The sequence below is a fragment of the Arachis duranensis genome, chromosome 9 (genome assembly GCF_000817695.3).
Source record: "Arachis duranensis cultivar V14167 chromosome 9, aradu.V14167.gnm2.J7QH, whole genome shotgun sequence".
Classification (NCBI taxonomy): Eukaryota; Viridiplantae; Streptophyta; class Magnoliopsida; order Fabales; family Fabaceae; genus Arachis; species Arachis duranensis.
Window position 1 is genome coordinate 116555735 of NC_029780.3, and position 14166 is coordinate 116569900.

General features: G+C 30.9%; 1 protein-coding gene across 1 annotated transcript; it reads right to left on the reverse strand.

Annotated features, from left to right (window-relative positions):
• Positions 1-6831: 6831 nt before the first annotated feature.
• LOC107467816 (protein S-acyltransferase 8) lies at positions 6832-11844 on the reverse strand. Its single transcript, XM_016087009.3, has 5 exons — positions 11299-11844; positions 8900-9085; positions 8431-8730; positions 8064-8297; positions 6832-7802 (listed from the first exon to the last, which is right to left on the reverse strand). Exons 1-5 carry the CDS (start codon positions 11341-11343, stop codon positions 7275-7277), a joined length of 1293 nt encoding a protein of 430 aa, XP_015942495.1. The 5' UTR covers positions 11344-11844; the 3' UTR covers positions 6832-7274.
• Between the last annotated feature and the right edge of the window lie 2322 nt (positions 11845-14166).

The window sequence follows — 14166 nt, forward strand, 5'->3', positions numbered from 1 at the left end:
TTTGCTCCATCTTTCTCTCGTAAGACATACTCCCCTTTAATGTGTCCTTTTTCACAAACAACATACATTTCATACTAGCATACAACCAGAATTTTTAGCAACACGTATAAGAGATAAGAGAATGTCATTATTAAACATGAGCTTATTAATCAAAAAAATATCAAGTCACCATATGTCTCAATCTACCCTATCTCAATCTATCCTATTTATCCTATTAATGACTATTCTACTCCCCCCTTTTATCATCAAGGGAGAAAAAGTTCACCTATTCAGCCCTGCACGTTAGATTCCAAAAATAACATAGCTAGAAGAAAATAATTGTTTAGTTAAGAGATACAGTCATCCAGAAGACACAAGAACTATTATCTAAAAAACAAATTGTCTCATAAAACTAAGTGCAACAGAATTAAAAGTATTTAACATGAGACATCCTTAGGCATCCGAGCTTTCATCCTCAGTATTCAGTGGCTCCTCTTGATAAGTTGCGATGGTTTTATCTTTATGAATGTTGTCCACATACTTCAAAAGAATAGCAACTCGGTCCCTTGACTTGCGAAAAGCATTTTCATTTCAAACAGCAGGCTTTCTCTCTTGTTGGCTGGAAGAGATGAGATGATTGCACAAGTTGACAAATTCTTGTAGAACATCCTTAACAAATTCGTACAGAAGAGATTTATTTCTAGTAGAGGTTGATATTCCAGTGGTGGATTGAGGAGAAATGTCATCAAGCTCTTCTTCTTCTTCTTCTTCATCAATGACTACTCTTTCAGATTTGATAGGTCATTTCTTTTGTTATTTTACTATACCACCCTCTTTTGGGTAAGAGTTTTTATTTTCAAGTGACTCATTGGAAAGAATACCCAAAAATTCAAAAAAACAAGTTAAAAACATGCATATGAAAGTGACACATTCTTATCACTCTTTATGCAATCATACATATGCCTCATCAAATAAGCAAAGAAAATTTCAATTTTCATATAATGATAGTATATAATGCTAGTACGTCACAAAATAAAATCCTTTGATATGAATCGCTTTGAGAGATGATTATGTGGTTTACAATGCGATAGAGTTGTGCACGAAAAGGACCTAAAGTCTTATGGGTAGGAGTGAGACCATTAATGAGAGAAATATTTTTACAGATAGAGACTAGGACATCTTAGTATGAGAAACCTAATCCTTCATCCCATTTTCTCGAAGTGCATGCATTAACACTAACATCATAATACCCTAGGAATAAAATTAAAATTAAAATTCATAACTTATTACTAAAATTAAAATCATAATTCATTACTTTTAGTGTTTCACACTAAAAATGAGAGAAAAAAAAAAGAAAAGCAAGACAGAAAAATGTAAACAGAGGATGAACAATATGTTTATACGTGGTTCAATAATATGAAGAACATTTTTATTTATAATACAGTTTGATCAACAATGTTCGTTGTTAAAGAAGAAAGAGAAATCACAGGGAAAATGCCCTAGAAACCATTCGCTGATGCATCCTAGCATTGTGGATGATGGATTTAACAGTGTGATCAACGATGTGATCATTAGCTAAGCCTGTCTCACAATAATCAAGCTGATCACCTGCAATAGTAACATTCATACTTATGGACATAAGATCTTCCTCTGGATTTGGGTTCTTCAGTGAATCAAGGGCACTATCAAACTGCAGAACCGCATCATTTAAGAACCCAGCACAACGTTCTAGAGCTTCAGGATACTTGTTATTTGTTTTTGCCATCTTTTCCAGGGAGATCCGTGCTTCTCTGGACTTCTTGATTGCCAGATCAACGAGCAGAATTCTCAGTTTTTCGGAGTCTTTCTCCGACGAGATCTTGGGGTCTGAAAGCATCTCCTTCGTGCATCTTGCTCTATCCTCCTCTAGTACTTCGTAGCTTTGACAAACTACATCAACCAAAGCTGAAACTCTTTGCCTTGGAGAAGGAGCTATTGCTTTCCTTGCATCTGCTACATGAGAGCCATGAGTGGTGATGATAAGGATCAAGCCAAGTACTTTGAAGAATAATGGTAATGTTGAGGAACTCATTTTGTTTATTGATGATAGTGATGCAGATTAGAGTGTGTTTTTGTTGAGATTTTTTATTTTTGGGGGGGAGGGATTATATAGTCCTTTTTACTAAACTTTTTAACCATGAAACTCTAATTTTGGCTATTAATCATTTTCTTCTTTTGGCTTAACTTAATTAGTTGGATTTTATAACAAAGTCTCTTGATTTGATACCCATACATATTAGTATTGGATTTCCAAGTCTAGTTGTCATTATGGATTAACTTCGTTTAACAAAATCCAATCATGGTAGATCGCTAAAAGGAGAAAAACCGAAATCATAAGTGTCAATTTCTTATCATCAATCATCAACCTACTAACAAAATTAAAGATCTAAATAACAAAATAATTAACAAAAATGTTCTTAGCATACTTAAAAATCGGTTATAAATTATTAGCCACTATGTAATACTTAGAATTTATATTTTTGACTGAGATTTGATATTCTAACGAAGAAATAATGTATCTATGGTTTTTTTTAAAATTTGATTAATTAATTTTTAAATCAGAAAATAAAATTTTACTTCTATTCAGATTACAAAATAGATTATGTAGAAAAAAGTTTTGTTTTATTTCAAAACAAGTAAAAGTAGAAGAAGAAAATGACGTAGCTATATATCATAATTCAGCTACTTTAAGCATGACGTAGTTATATATTGTATTTTGTTTTCAAATATTACATGTATCATTTCTCAATGATTCAATATATAATTCTATTAGAGACAAACTAAGTTTCTTCCTAAGCTTGATTTTGCTAGCTTCATTCTCTAAACTCACAACACACTAAGTGCTCACACAACTTAGTAAGGAATATCTCTCAGGTACATGATACAAAACGGAAATATAATCAAAAGATACTTGACATAAATCTTGACTTTTCTCTTCAAGTACATTTCTTTATCTTCTCTCTCAATGGATTTTTCTTGATGCCTTACATATATGCCTTTTACCAGTGAATAAAAATCAAGAAAGATAAAACATACAAACAAAATATTCAATAATAAACTACGAGAGAGATGATGTTGAACAACTTTGAAGTTATAAGATAAGTCGGATTCAGCTCTTCTCATATGCAGCTCTTCATCTTAATTAGCGGAATGTTTCTTTAATATAGAGAAATACTATCCAAAATGTTGAATTAAAACAATAGAAAAACTCTCAATAAAACTTAGATTTTGTTAGTTCATTCTCCTTTTTCAAATTGAAGTTGATTTCTCTTTTTTTTATTGAGTTCTTTTTCCAAAGCTAGGGCTTGTTTTCCCTAAGTCAACTCTTTGAATATCGAACCAATTGAAGTCTTTCTTTTCTTCAATCAAATCAGAAAATTAGAAATTTAAAATTAGAATTAAACAATGCAGAATATATTGGCAGCTACAACTTCATTGGTAACAAATTCTCAATAAATTTGATAAATCAAAACTATTAACCTTGTGTTTTTGTCCTAAACAATAATATTAATCATTGATTTACAATAAAAAAAGATAGACTCCATTTTTCTTTTACTACCCAAAATTACATGTGCAAAGGAAAGAAAGATTTAACAAATATTTGACTAGTATGTTAATGAAAATATTTCACTTCTTTTTTCTAATTTAGCTTAACTTTAGCAAATCACTTTTGGCTTCCGTTTGACTTGGCACCTTCAAGATTTACTTTTCTTTTTTTTTAATTTGGTGTTTAATGAAAAAGTGAAGCACTTTTTTTTAGTTAATTGCTTCACCTGAATTGCAGAACTCCACTTCTTTCATAGTTTCATGAGTATAATGGGCTAGACCAAGAGTTTAGTCTAAATAGTTAAGGTTTAGATACTTGGTTCTATTATTTGGCCTGCACATTAATACTTGAACTTGCAACACTAAATAATATATCAAAAATACTTTTGGGTATCAATCTAATTAAAATTATATTTGTTATTACCAAAAATATTATTATTATTTACTAAATTCAATAATAATAATAACAACAACAACAAAATTTGTGTAACTTATAAACTAACAAATTTTTTTAAAAAATTTAGACATTAATAAAAATATTTTAAAAAATTAAGACGATATAAATACTCCAAAAGATTTTAAAATTTAACAAATTTATCTAAACACTTTTTATTACCATGTCCAAGATTTTTCCTTGACTAATTTAGAAATAAATTAGGTCGGGGCAGTGGTTATGATAGGCGATTCTCCTGCATAATAATAGTCTTCCTATATTTTCAAGTTTTTTTTGTAACACTTTTAAATTTTTTTAGTAATTAAATTTAATTAAGTTGATTTAAAAATTATGAGAAGGTACTAAGTTGGTTTAAGAATGATGAGAAGGTAAATTAAAAAAAGAGGAGAAAGAGTTGTTTGTGTGTCGTTATTATTAAATAATTTCGGTGAGTTTTAAATTTAAAATAGAATCTCGTTAGGGAACCAATAGAATATCTGTACAATATGTATAATTGGCTGTTTATTTGGCCTAATATGAGTTAAAAAATAAACATCGAGAATAACTATTCAGATATCAGGGATAATAAACATTTGTTATCCTACTGAATCAAACATCTTTAAACCTTATTGTACACATTGTATATATACTCCATTAATTTTCTATACTTCTTCTTTAAAATAAGGTGTACTTGTTTCAAGAGGAGGAAGAGGAGGAAAATAAGATAAAAAAAAGTCAAATGGAAAAAAAAAGGAAAATGAAGAGATAAAAAAAGATGGTGTGGTAATGATAACGATGACGATAATTAAAAAAAAATAAAAAACTTCTGACGTGAAAAATAGTTATATATTCCATAAATAATTATTTCATACGGTCTCAAATTCAGTTTCTTACTTAAGTTATACCCAAAAACTATGGCATCATTCCAACCAATTTTACGTTGATTAAATACTATATGATATCTATTATCTAATACAATGATAATCTTTTGAAAAATTTTTTATCTTTAGTAAAAAAAGGTCAAAATTAACTACTTTATTAGTTTTGAAATTTGAAATAATTTTTAATTAATCCACCAATCTTTTTAAATGCCAATTCTAGAAGTTTCATGCATGTATCCCATTAAATTAACTACTTTTGGTTTATTAAATATATAAATGATTCATTATATATATTTATTGTGTGTGTGAAAACAAAATAAAAATTACATGATTTGTCATGTAAATAATTATGTGCAAAAAAAAAATACAATTACAATAAAGACACTTAATTATAAACAGAAGAAATAATAGTTAGTTAGGAGAATATAATATTAAAGAGTATTATTGAATGAAGTTTAATTTTGATCCACTGAATTGTAATTCAGTTGTATAATTACATTCGTTCATTTATGCGATTAATATAAAAAAGAGTTATTTTTGCTGATATGATATTACATAATTAAAGAATTATGTTACGTGCATACTAAAACCAGCTACTAATATAAAATATATGTTGAAATAAAATAAATTAAACTACATGTATGTGTATTTATACATAAATATATTAGTAGTTGATTTTAATGTACAAATATTTAAATATACGTGTAAAATTGACATTACATGAAAATTAAATTCTTTGGTGATTAATAGGAAAATGAAATCAATCATAGGTCAAATGCAATAGAAAGCATTCGATGAAACAACTTAACTTCATGGATGATAGAGTTAACAAGATGATCAACAATGTGATCATCAGCCAAGGTTGTCTCACAATAATGGAGTTGATCACCTGCAATGGCAATATCCATGCTTGTATCTTGAAGGTCTATCTCTTGACCTTCGCTCCTTATCCTTGAAACCGCACTTTCAAAATGATCAACCGCGCTATGCACATACTTAGCACATGCTTTTAGAGCCTCAGGGTACTTAGCTGATCTTAGTTGGTTACCTAGCAGAATTGTATTCGTCGCTTTTGCCATCTTCTCCAGGGAGATCCATGCTTTCGTGCCCTTCTTGATTGCGAGATCAAGAAGGAGCACTCTTAGCATTCCGGAGTCTTTCTCGGACGAGATCTTGGGGTCTGAAAGCATCTCTTGCGTGCATCTTGCTCTATCCTCCTTGTCTATTCCATTGCTCTTACAAACTAGACCAACCAAGGCAGAAACTCTTTTGCTTGGAGCAGAAGCCATTGGTTTCTTGGCATGTGCTACATGAGAGGTGATAAGGATCAAGCCAAGTACTGCGAATAATGATAATGTTGAGGAACTCATTTTGTTTAATGATGATAGTGATGAAGATTAGAGTGAGTTTTTGTTGAGGTTTTTAATTTTTGTGGAGAGGGGAGTCATTTATACTACACTATTTAACTATGAAACTCTAATTTAGGCTAATCAGTTTTTTCCGGCTTAACTTAGTTCGCTTTTTATAACAAAGTCATGATTTGATGCCTATATTAGCATTCGATTTTCAAGTCTAGTTGTCATTGTGGATTTGCTTCGTTTAACAAAATCCAATCATGTTAGATCATTGAAAGGTGAAAAACTGAAATCATAAATTAAACATTCAAATAACAAAATAACTAAATATTATATAGTTAGTTAACATAAGAATGTCAATAGTCTTGGTTTGTCCTATACAATTATTTCAAGAATAATTTATCCTGTGTTCCAAATCTCATTTTGCAAAGGTAAAAATTTATATGCAGTTGTGAAATTAATTGTTGAAAGTCGTTGATGATAATTTAGTCAAATTTGTCAAATTATCTAATACCTCTCAGCTGTCAACTTCATATAAAAACAACTACCCGGAGATTTTCACCTTTAGAAAGAATATTATAACAATTAACAAAGATGGTTTCACATAAACATCAAAGAAATGAAAAGCACTTGAAAAAAAATGAGCAGTTTTCCCAGGCCTAAAACACAGCATTTGTAGGGCAACTTCTTAAGTATTCTCAACTGGTTATTTACACAAAGAATAAAAGCCAACTAAGATAAGAATATAAGATGCAGTGATCCACAACATATTGATCTATTGAAAATTTTGAAAAATAAAATAAAACAAAATTAACCATAAAAACAAGACACTACTTTCTTTGTCCTCTCAAACAATTACAAACAAACATTTCTATGCTTTCCCAAAGAGCTAAAGTAATCACAAAAAAAGGTCAAAGTTTTTATACCAAAAGTGCCAACTAATTCAACTCCCATTTGTGTTATGGCAACTCTGGACAAGGACCATTTCCTTTGCTATCTTTTGTCTCCAAGTAATCCCACAATCTTGATGCTATGCAAATATCATAAAGACCGGCCGGCCCTGGTCGGCACATTTCCGGAGGTTGTTAGATAGCTTCTGCTTTCGGTGACATTTGAATCGGCAAGAACCTGCTGTGCAATTTCCAAGCTTTCATTCTTTTCCCAACTCGAACGCCTAGCATCCGACCGAATCGTGGGAGCTCGATGATCTAATGACAAAATGGAGTCAGGTTCAGATGTATTATGAGGTGGTCCATTGCTCCCTCTGCTCCGAATGTCCTCGTCAAGCTCTTCAATATTCCTACGCTGCGATATCTTCAATAGGTCTTCACCAATATCTAGATCATCTTCAACTTTGGGACGGCGATCTCCGTCCAAATCATCCAGTTCATGTTCCCGAGGAGTGACCGGAACAGGTGGCCTCCTTACCTCCTCTTGAACAAAGGCCCTGAAATTGTTCCTAGAGGGCTTTACTTTTGTGCAAAACACTTCTAGAAAGTTACCTAAACATCCCTGATTAAAAACATTGTTCCTGCTGTCAGCTCTATACCGGAAGTTTTCGTAGGTAGTCTGCAAAACAATAACTTCAGAATCAATTTCTTGATAAACAAGGCATTATGACATTATGTACAGCACCCAGAAGCAAGTACTTGCATTTCCCTTCTAAGATTACATAGGTGGTCCATTGTTACATCAACAATGACAAATTATGTCACTCCTTTTAGAAGCTTCCCAAATAAAATGGATATCACTCCTTTCGATTTTCTATATTCACGTTGAAAAAGCCTTATAAGGTATCAAAACAAGAAATGTAAAAAGATTTAAACTCACCTGGTTTGTGCCTATAAGGTACAAATGAAAACCAGTTAGTCCACCAACAAACCACAGAGAGATGAAACAATAAGCCATGAGTATCACAGATGCAGGGGATTCTTTCATGGCCTTCCAAACTGTGCCATCGTAGTTATCCACCCGAACCTTGATGTAGTAAGCTGAGATGGAAAAGACATAGATGCAGAGTAGAGTTGCTGAAGAAACAAATAGAAAGAAGTAACGGTAGTTCCTCTGCGCAGACGAAAAAAATAAATGAAAAACTGATAAGAACAAAGCAAAACTAGTAAGAAATAGAACATAAATGAAGAACAACACATTTCACATGAAAAAAAATAAATTAAGTCATGAATGTCAACTATCATACCAGACCAATACATTGTCCCACCCAAGGACAATGGTGGTCGAAACGCTCAACACAGTTGTTGCAAATGGAGCAATGCGAGCAACGCGGAGGTCGATACAGCATACACGTTTCACAGTACTTCACCCTTATAGTATGGCCATTGACTATTACATCTTTTGTTCGGGGAAACTGAAGGCTAGGCGTTTGTCGGCCACCCCCACCATCAACAGATTCGTAGCGAAACTCTTCCTCTGGTGGATGTGAATTCCTTGGAATAATGCCCGGATCACGTGAGGAAGTAAGGAAGAGAAGCATCAACACCTAGAGACAAAGACTGTGGTATTAAACTGTAGAAAGCAGTCTCATGATAACATATGATAACCTTTTTTAAATTTGGACCATTGAAATTAGAAATGAACAAGTTTTGACAACATAGATAAGGATAGAATCATCAACCAATAAACTAAGGGAAGAAGGCAATGATACTTACAAGAAAAGTAAATAGAATTGCCACCACTAGAATAGCATATCCTGAATCATATGAAGAAAATTGATGCCGAAGATGCCTCGCTACAAATACGCAAAAGATGATAACTGGAACAAGAATCAATAACAAGGTGATGAGAAGCGACCTAGCATCAGGCCCAAATATCAGCCTCCCTCCAAATATGAATTTCTGCAAAAATATTTGGAGAAGTTGAGAGTAAAATATGAGCTAAAAATCAGCAGAATATAGTTCACAGGACACTAACAGTTACCGAAAGAGACAGAATAATACAATACTAGTAGAATGCTACATATTTTCAAGAGGATGGGATCAGAAATTAGAAACAGTTCTAACAGAAGCTGCAGAATACAAACAATTTCCAGCAAAACTTTCCATAAATACACAAACACCCACAAAATATAATATGTCATTAGTAAAAAAATTATAAGAAGGCTTTAATTTTGATGCACTAACAGGGTAAAACGTTTTACACAGCCGTCCAATCACATCTGTTCTTTCGAACGCTCAATGTAAAAGTAGTTATTTTTGTAGATGTAGCGTTACATGATTGGATGTACGTATAAAACTTCTTTACACTTTCAGTGCATCAAAATTAACTTTTTAAAGGAAAGAATATACATGCGGTGGAAGATAATAAATACTCTTATCATAAACAGAATGTATCCTACAACCAAATGCACCAAGCAACCACATGAACTGCAAAATGCCATAAAAACTAAATTCTTTTTTCACTCCAAAACCTTTGAAAAGGAGAGAACATATGATGCATGAGAAGACAAACAAAATCTTGACCAAGAACCACAAAACAATTCACCAAGTGCACCATAGAAATGGCCAATTTATATTCTATGGTATTAATATTTGCTTATTTTAGCAGTTTTTGCTAACAGTTAAACTATAGTCTGATGAACATACCCAAAATCGTATCATGCATTATATCATTTGGACCTTTTCACTGGGTAAGCATCTTATATATGGAAATAAAGCAAAGATGAGACAACAAAAACCACATGGAACAAATCAACAATAATCATTCATCGTTTCTCAACCATTGGACCACCACTGGAATCCTGTACATTGGAATTGTCAACAAGATTCTAGTTACAAACTTACAATCAAACATGTATGACGTAGCATTAATCATCCAACAAACACCAACAGCAAACATTGCCTATCATTATCAATTTCCACAAAAAGTAATTTAGCAAGCAGATAGTGAAGACCACTATCACATGCTAGTACCAATCTACCACTACCACACATCTTCAAAAGCAATCACACTATTATAATAAAGAAGATATAATATTCTGCTTGCTCTAATTCATTAATCATCCTAAGCTCACACTTTAAGTTTCTCATTCTTTTAGAGTTTATTCTACAAGAAGCCACTTAACATCATACCAAACATAGCAACAACATGGACCCACATATGTTACTAAAGTGCTCCAATCATTCCACGTTAAGCCAATATAATCCAACCTGTAACCAAATCTAAATCTCACCTCACTCAATTATCTACTAATAAACTTTAACTTAGCCAGGAGTCATTTCACCAAGAAAAGAGAATACAAAAATCTAACATGAAAGCCTATTCCAAAAAATTGAGTCTGCTAAATGTAAAACATGGATATCATCTTTGTTTCCAAAAAAAAAAAAAAACACACACACACACATTAAATTAAACAAAAAACAAATAAAAAGAAGCAGCAGCAGCAACTCACCAATTATTGTAAACCTCACTAACATGATCTGTTGAACTACACAAAAACTATAATCCAAAAATTCAAACCAATAACTGAAACATACACTACACTGGATTCCAACTCCTTTCACTTACACAACTTGAGCAGCAGATATAGCAGAACCAGAACAACAAAAATTTCAAATGCCACATCGACATATCTTATTTTCTCAGAAGTTTACCAACACTTAAATCAATTCAGAAGATACAAGACCAAGCTATTACTTCAGATACCACTCCAATATAACAAAGACCATACTTCATAGCTTACCACATAACCAACTGAAATCAAGAATGGAATCCTAAGAGCTCAATCAAATCAGTAGAATTCCCCCCAAAAAAGTATAACCTCACTCCACTGCCAGCTAAAAAATTCATCGAGCACACACAACCTACTTGTAATTTCAAAAAATCAAACTCAAGTAAAAGCTTTTTCCCACTTAGTTTCCACAGCTCAAGCAACCAGAAGTTCAGAACTGCCCCAGAAATTCAAAGGCACCCACTAGAACCCACCCTTAAGAAGCCTTCATCACCAAGCAAATCAAACACATACCCACAAATCTACATCATACCTAGATAGCATATCAAGCATAAAAAATCTAAATTTGAAGCTAATAATGGATAAAAAATTGAACTTTACATTGCTTCCTTTCCAAACTTGGTACACGCGCTGCTTCGGTGCCATGAAGATACTACCCTCCCTCTTCCTACTTGAGTGCTAGAACCAGCAAGCTTTCTTCATCTCATTCTCCAACACCATTCTTCCAAACACAGTCACAGTGAATCGAAGTGTTGGATTCAGGGTCAAAAATTGTAGGCTTCGTTATAGAAAAAGCTTCATAGACAAAGAAAAAAGAAATAGGAGAGAGAAAAGGGGTGGTGTGTAATCCTAGAGAGAGAGAGAGAGAGAGAGAGAGAGAGAGAGAGAGGGAGATGGCGGTTTTCTTGAGTTTGGAATTTTTGGAAGTTTGGATTTTTTTTATTTTGTTGAGGAGTGTTTTGGTACAGAAAAAAAAATGTAGTGTGTGCACTGCAGATACAGCTAGAAAAGTGAAGAAAGATTGAATTTTTGAAGTTGAAGTAGGTATGAGAAGAAGAAGAATAAGAATAAGCCCTTCACTAACACCTTACTATTATTATTTTAATCTTTATCGCTGTCTTTATGACAGTAAAATATCTATTTAATTATTCTGAAATTTCACAATCTCAAAAAATAAACCTACTATTTCACAAAAATGGGGTCTGTGGTGGCTGAGTAAGCATGATCCAACGGTGGTGATGGAGATTGTCCATTCTCTGTCACCAGGTTTATGTCCCTTTTTATAAACAGGACAAAATATGTTACCGAAAAAACAAATCAAAAGAAAACAAGTTTTCATGGCGAGTAAAACACAATGAAATGTATCAGCATAGATTTTATGTTCGCAGAGTTTTAGTCAGATATGCAGATTAAAAAATTCAGATATGGACGTGTGGAAATATTAATTAAAGAGAATAATTTCATATATTTTATTTTAAAAGAGTGCTAGAGACAAATAGAATTTATAATTTATAATTATCAATTATTATGTATTTTTAATAGTGTAAAATTATATTTAATAGTATAAAATTAATTAATTGCTGATCAAATATTAATAAAAATGTTGACTTCCTATATTTTTATTTTATTTTATTAGTAAGATTAGGTAAATAAATATTCAAAAATATTATATACACAAAAAAATTATTATCAAATCAGTACATAAATATATATTATGTAATTTATTTTAAATATATATTTTATGTTTTAACATATATTATATACGAATAGTTGATTTGGTAAATAATAAATATTTTTTATTTGTTGTAAGTTATTTTTTGATAAAAATTGTGATATATATACTTGTTATTTTTCATATATAAAATTAACTAATTTCTTTTCACCATTTAGATAAGATATATAGGACCTAAATCAATGAGTTTCAAATTAAATTTAAAGATAAAAAATTAATATTTGAATAAAAAGTTATTACTGAAAAATATTAAAGAGAAAGCATATTTTTCTTTGACACATCAGTAAATAGTGAATTATTTTGATAGTGAATGTTATGGTACTTTTAAAACTATGTCTAACTTACTAAAAAAGGTAAATAGATAATATTTAATAAATTTTAAATATTTTATTTTTTATTTTAAACTTTTTATTTTTTATCTTTACAAACAAGTTAGACAATTTAGACACTATAGAATTTACCTATTTTGATATGTATGAGAGATGATATTGTTAATGCCAATTATGTAAAATTGTGTGCACTTAAAAACAAATTTTTTATTTGAATGTTATTCTCTTTTTGGTATATATCATTCTCTTTACATCAAATCCCACACTTCTTTTAAAAGAAAGAAAATAACAGTTTTCAGAATGGCAAATGGGAAATGGTGCATGGGTCCAANNNGCTTTGTTGGTCTAAGCCTTGACCATATGGCATAGATTCAGATGCTTTAGCATCCTTCACTTACCAAAATTGTAGCTTTATTATTATTAGTATTATCTAGTAATAAAATATAATGATGAATAATATTGTTCCATGACTAAGTGTTTGTTCTTTAAAGTTTTAAAGGCATTACCGAAATCTAGATATTCTCTTTAATTTGCAAAAGTCAGCTTTATAAGCATAGGCCATATGGTCCTTGATTCTTAACTGTGCCTTTCTTGTTTGCAAATTGGTCACAACACAGTAGTTTTTGGATAATGAGAGATGAAGAATAGTCTTCCTTTGCATAGTTTTTGTTTGCGTCAAAAAAAGAATTGCCGTGACAAAAAAAAATGCAAAAATAAAAAAATTGGAATAACTTATTCCTCTTTTTCTTATATAATATAAATAAATAATACATATTTGGTTTGTTGCTTGAGTTTTTAGTTCTACAAAAGGTAAACATTTTTAGTATAAAAAAGATTGATTAATATTAGTTTAAAAATAAGATAAAAATAAAAAAATTGGTCAAATTTTGAGAAAAATATATACGTACTTAAATATTAAAAAGTGTTCTTGTAAAATAAAATAAAGTTGTATTTAAATTTTCATGGCTCTTAATTCATTTTTATTATATCACGCAGATATCTGGATATTAAAACTTCTAAAATAAAAAGGTTGATAAAATAATAAAATAGAAAGTTAATCATTTTTTAATTGAGATAGTGTGATATATTTAATAAAAATTTTAAAATTAACAATAATTAATTTTTCACTTTTTTTTACTTTATCAACTTTTTAATTTAAAAAAAATCTAAATTCAAATGGTAAATAATAAATATCTAAACCATGTGGAGTTTATTAGTATTTGTATTCTAAGGTGTAACAATAAATAGGGATCATGAGTTCTGGAATGGGCTGGAGTGAATATGAAATTTTCATTGGAGAAGGGTACTATTCTAATAGGAGTTAGAATTAGTTAACCAACTTTATGAAGTTCTACAATCTGTCAGGTTAACAAGTGAGAAGGAGGACAGAATAGTATGAAAATTTGA

Coding starts and splice junctions, on each gene's coding strand:
- LOC107467816 (XM_016087009.3), bottom strand. CDS start 11,343: ATGGCACCGAAGCAGCGCGTGTACCAAGTTTGGAAAGGAAGCAAT. Junction 8,298..8,430: donor TGGGACAATGTATTGGTCTG/GTATGATAGTTG, acceptor TCGTCTGCGCAG/AGGAACTACCGTTACTTCTT. Junction 7,803..8,063: donor ACCTTATAGGCACAAACCAG/GTGAGTTTAAAT, acceptor ATTGTTTTGCAG/ACTACCTACGAAAACTTCCG.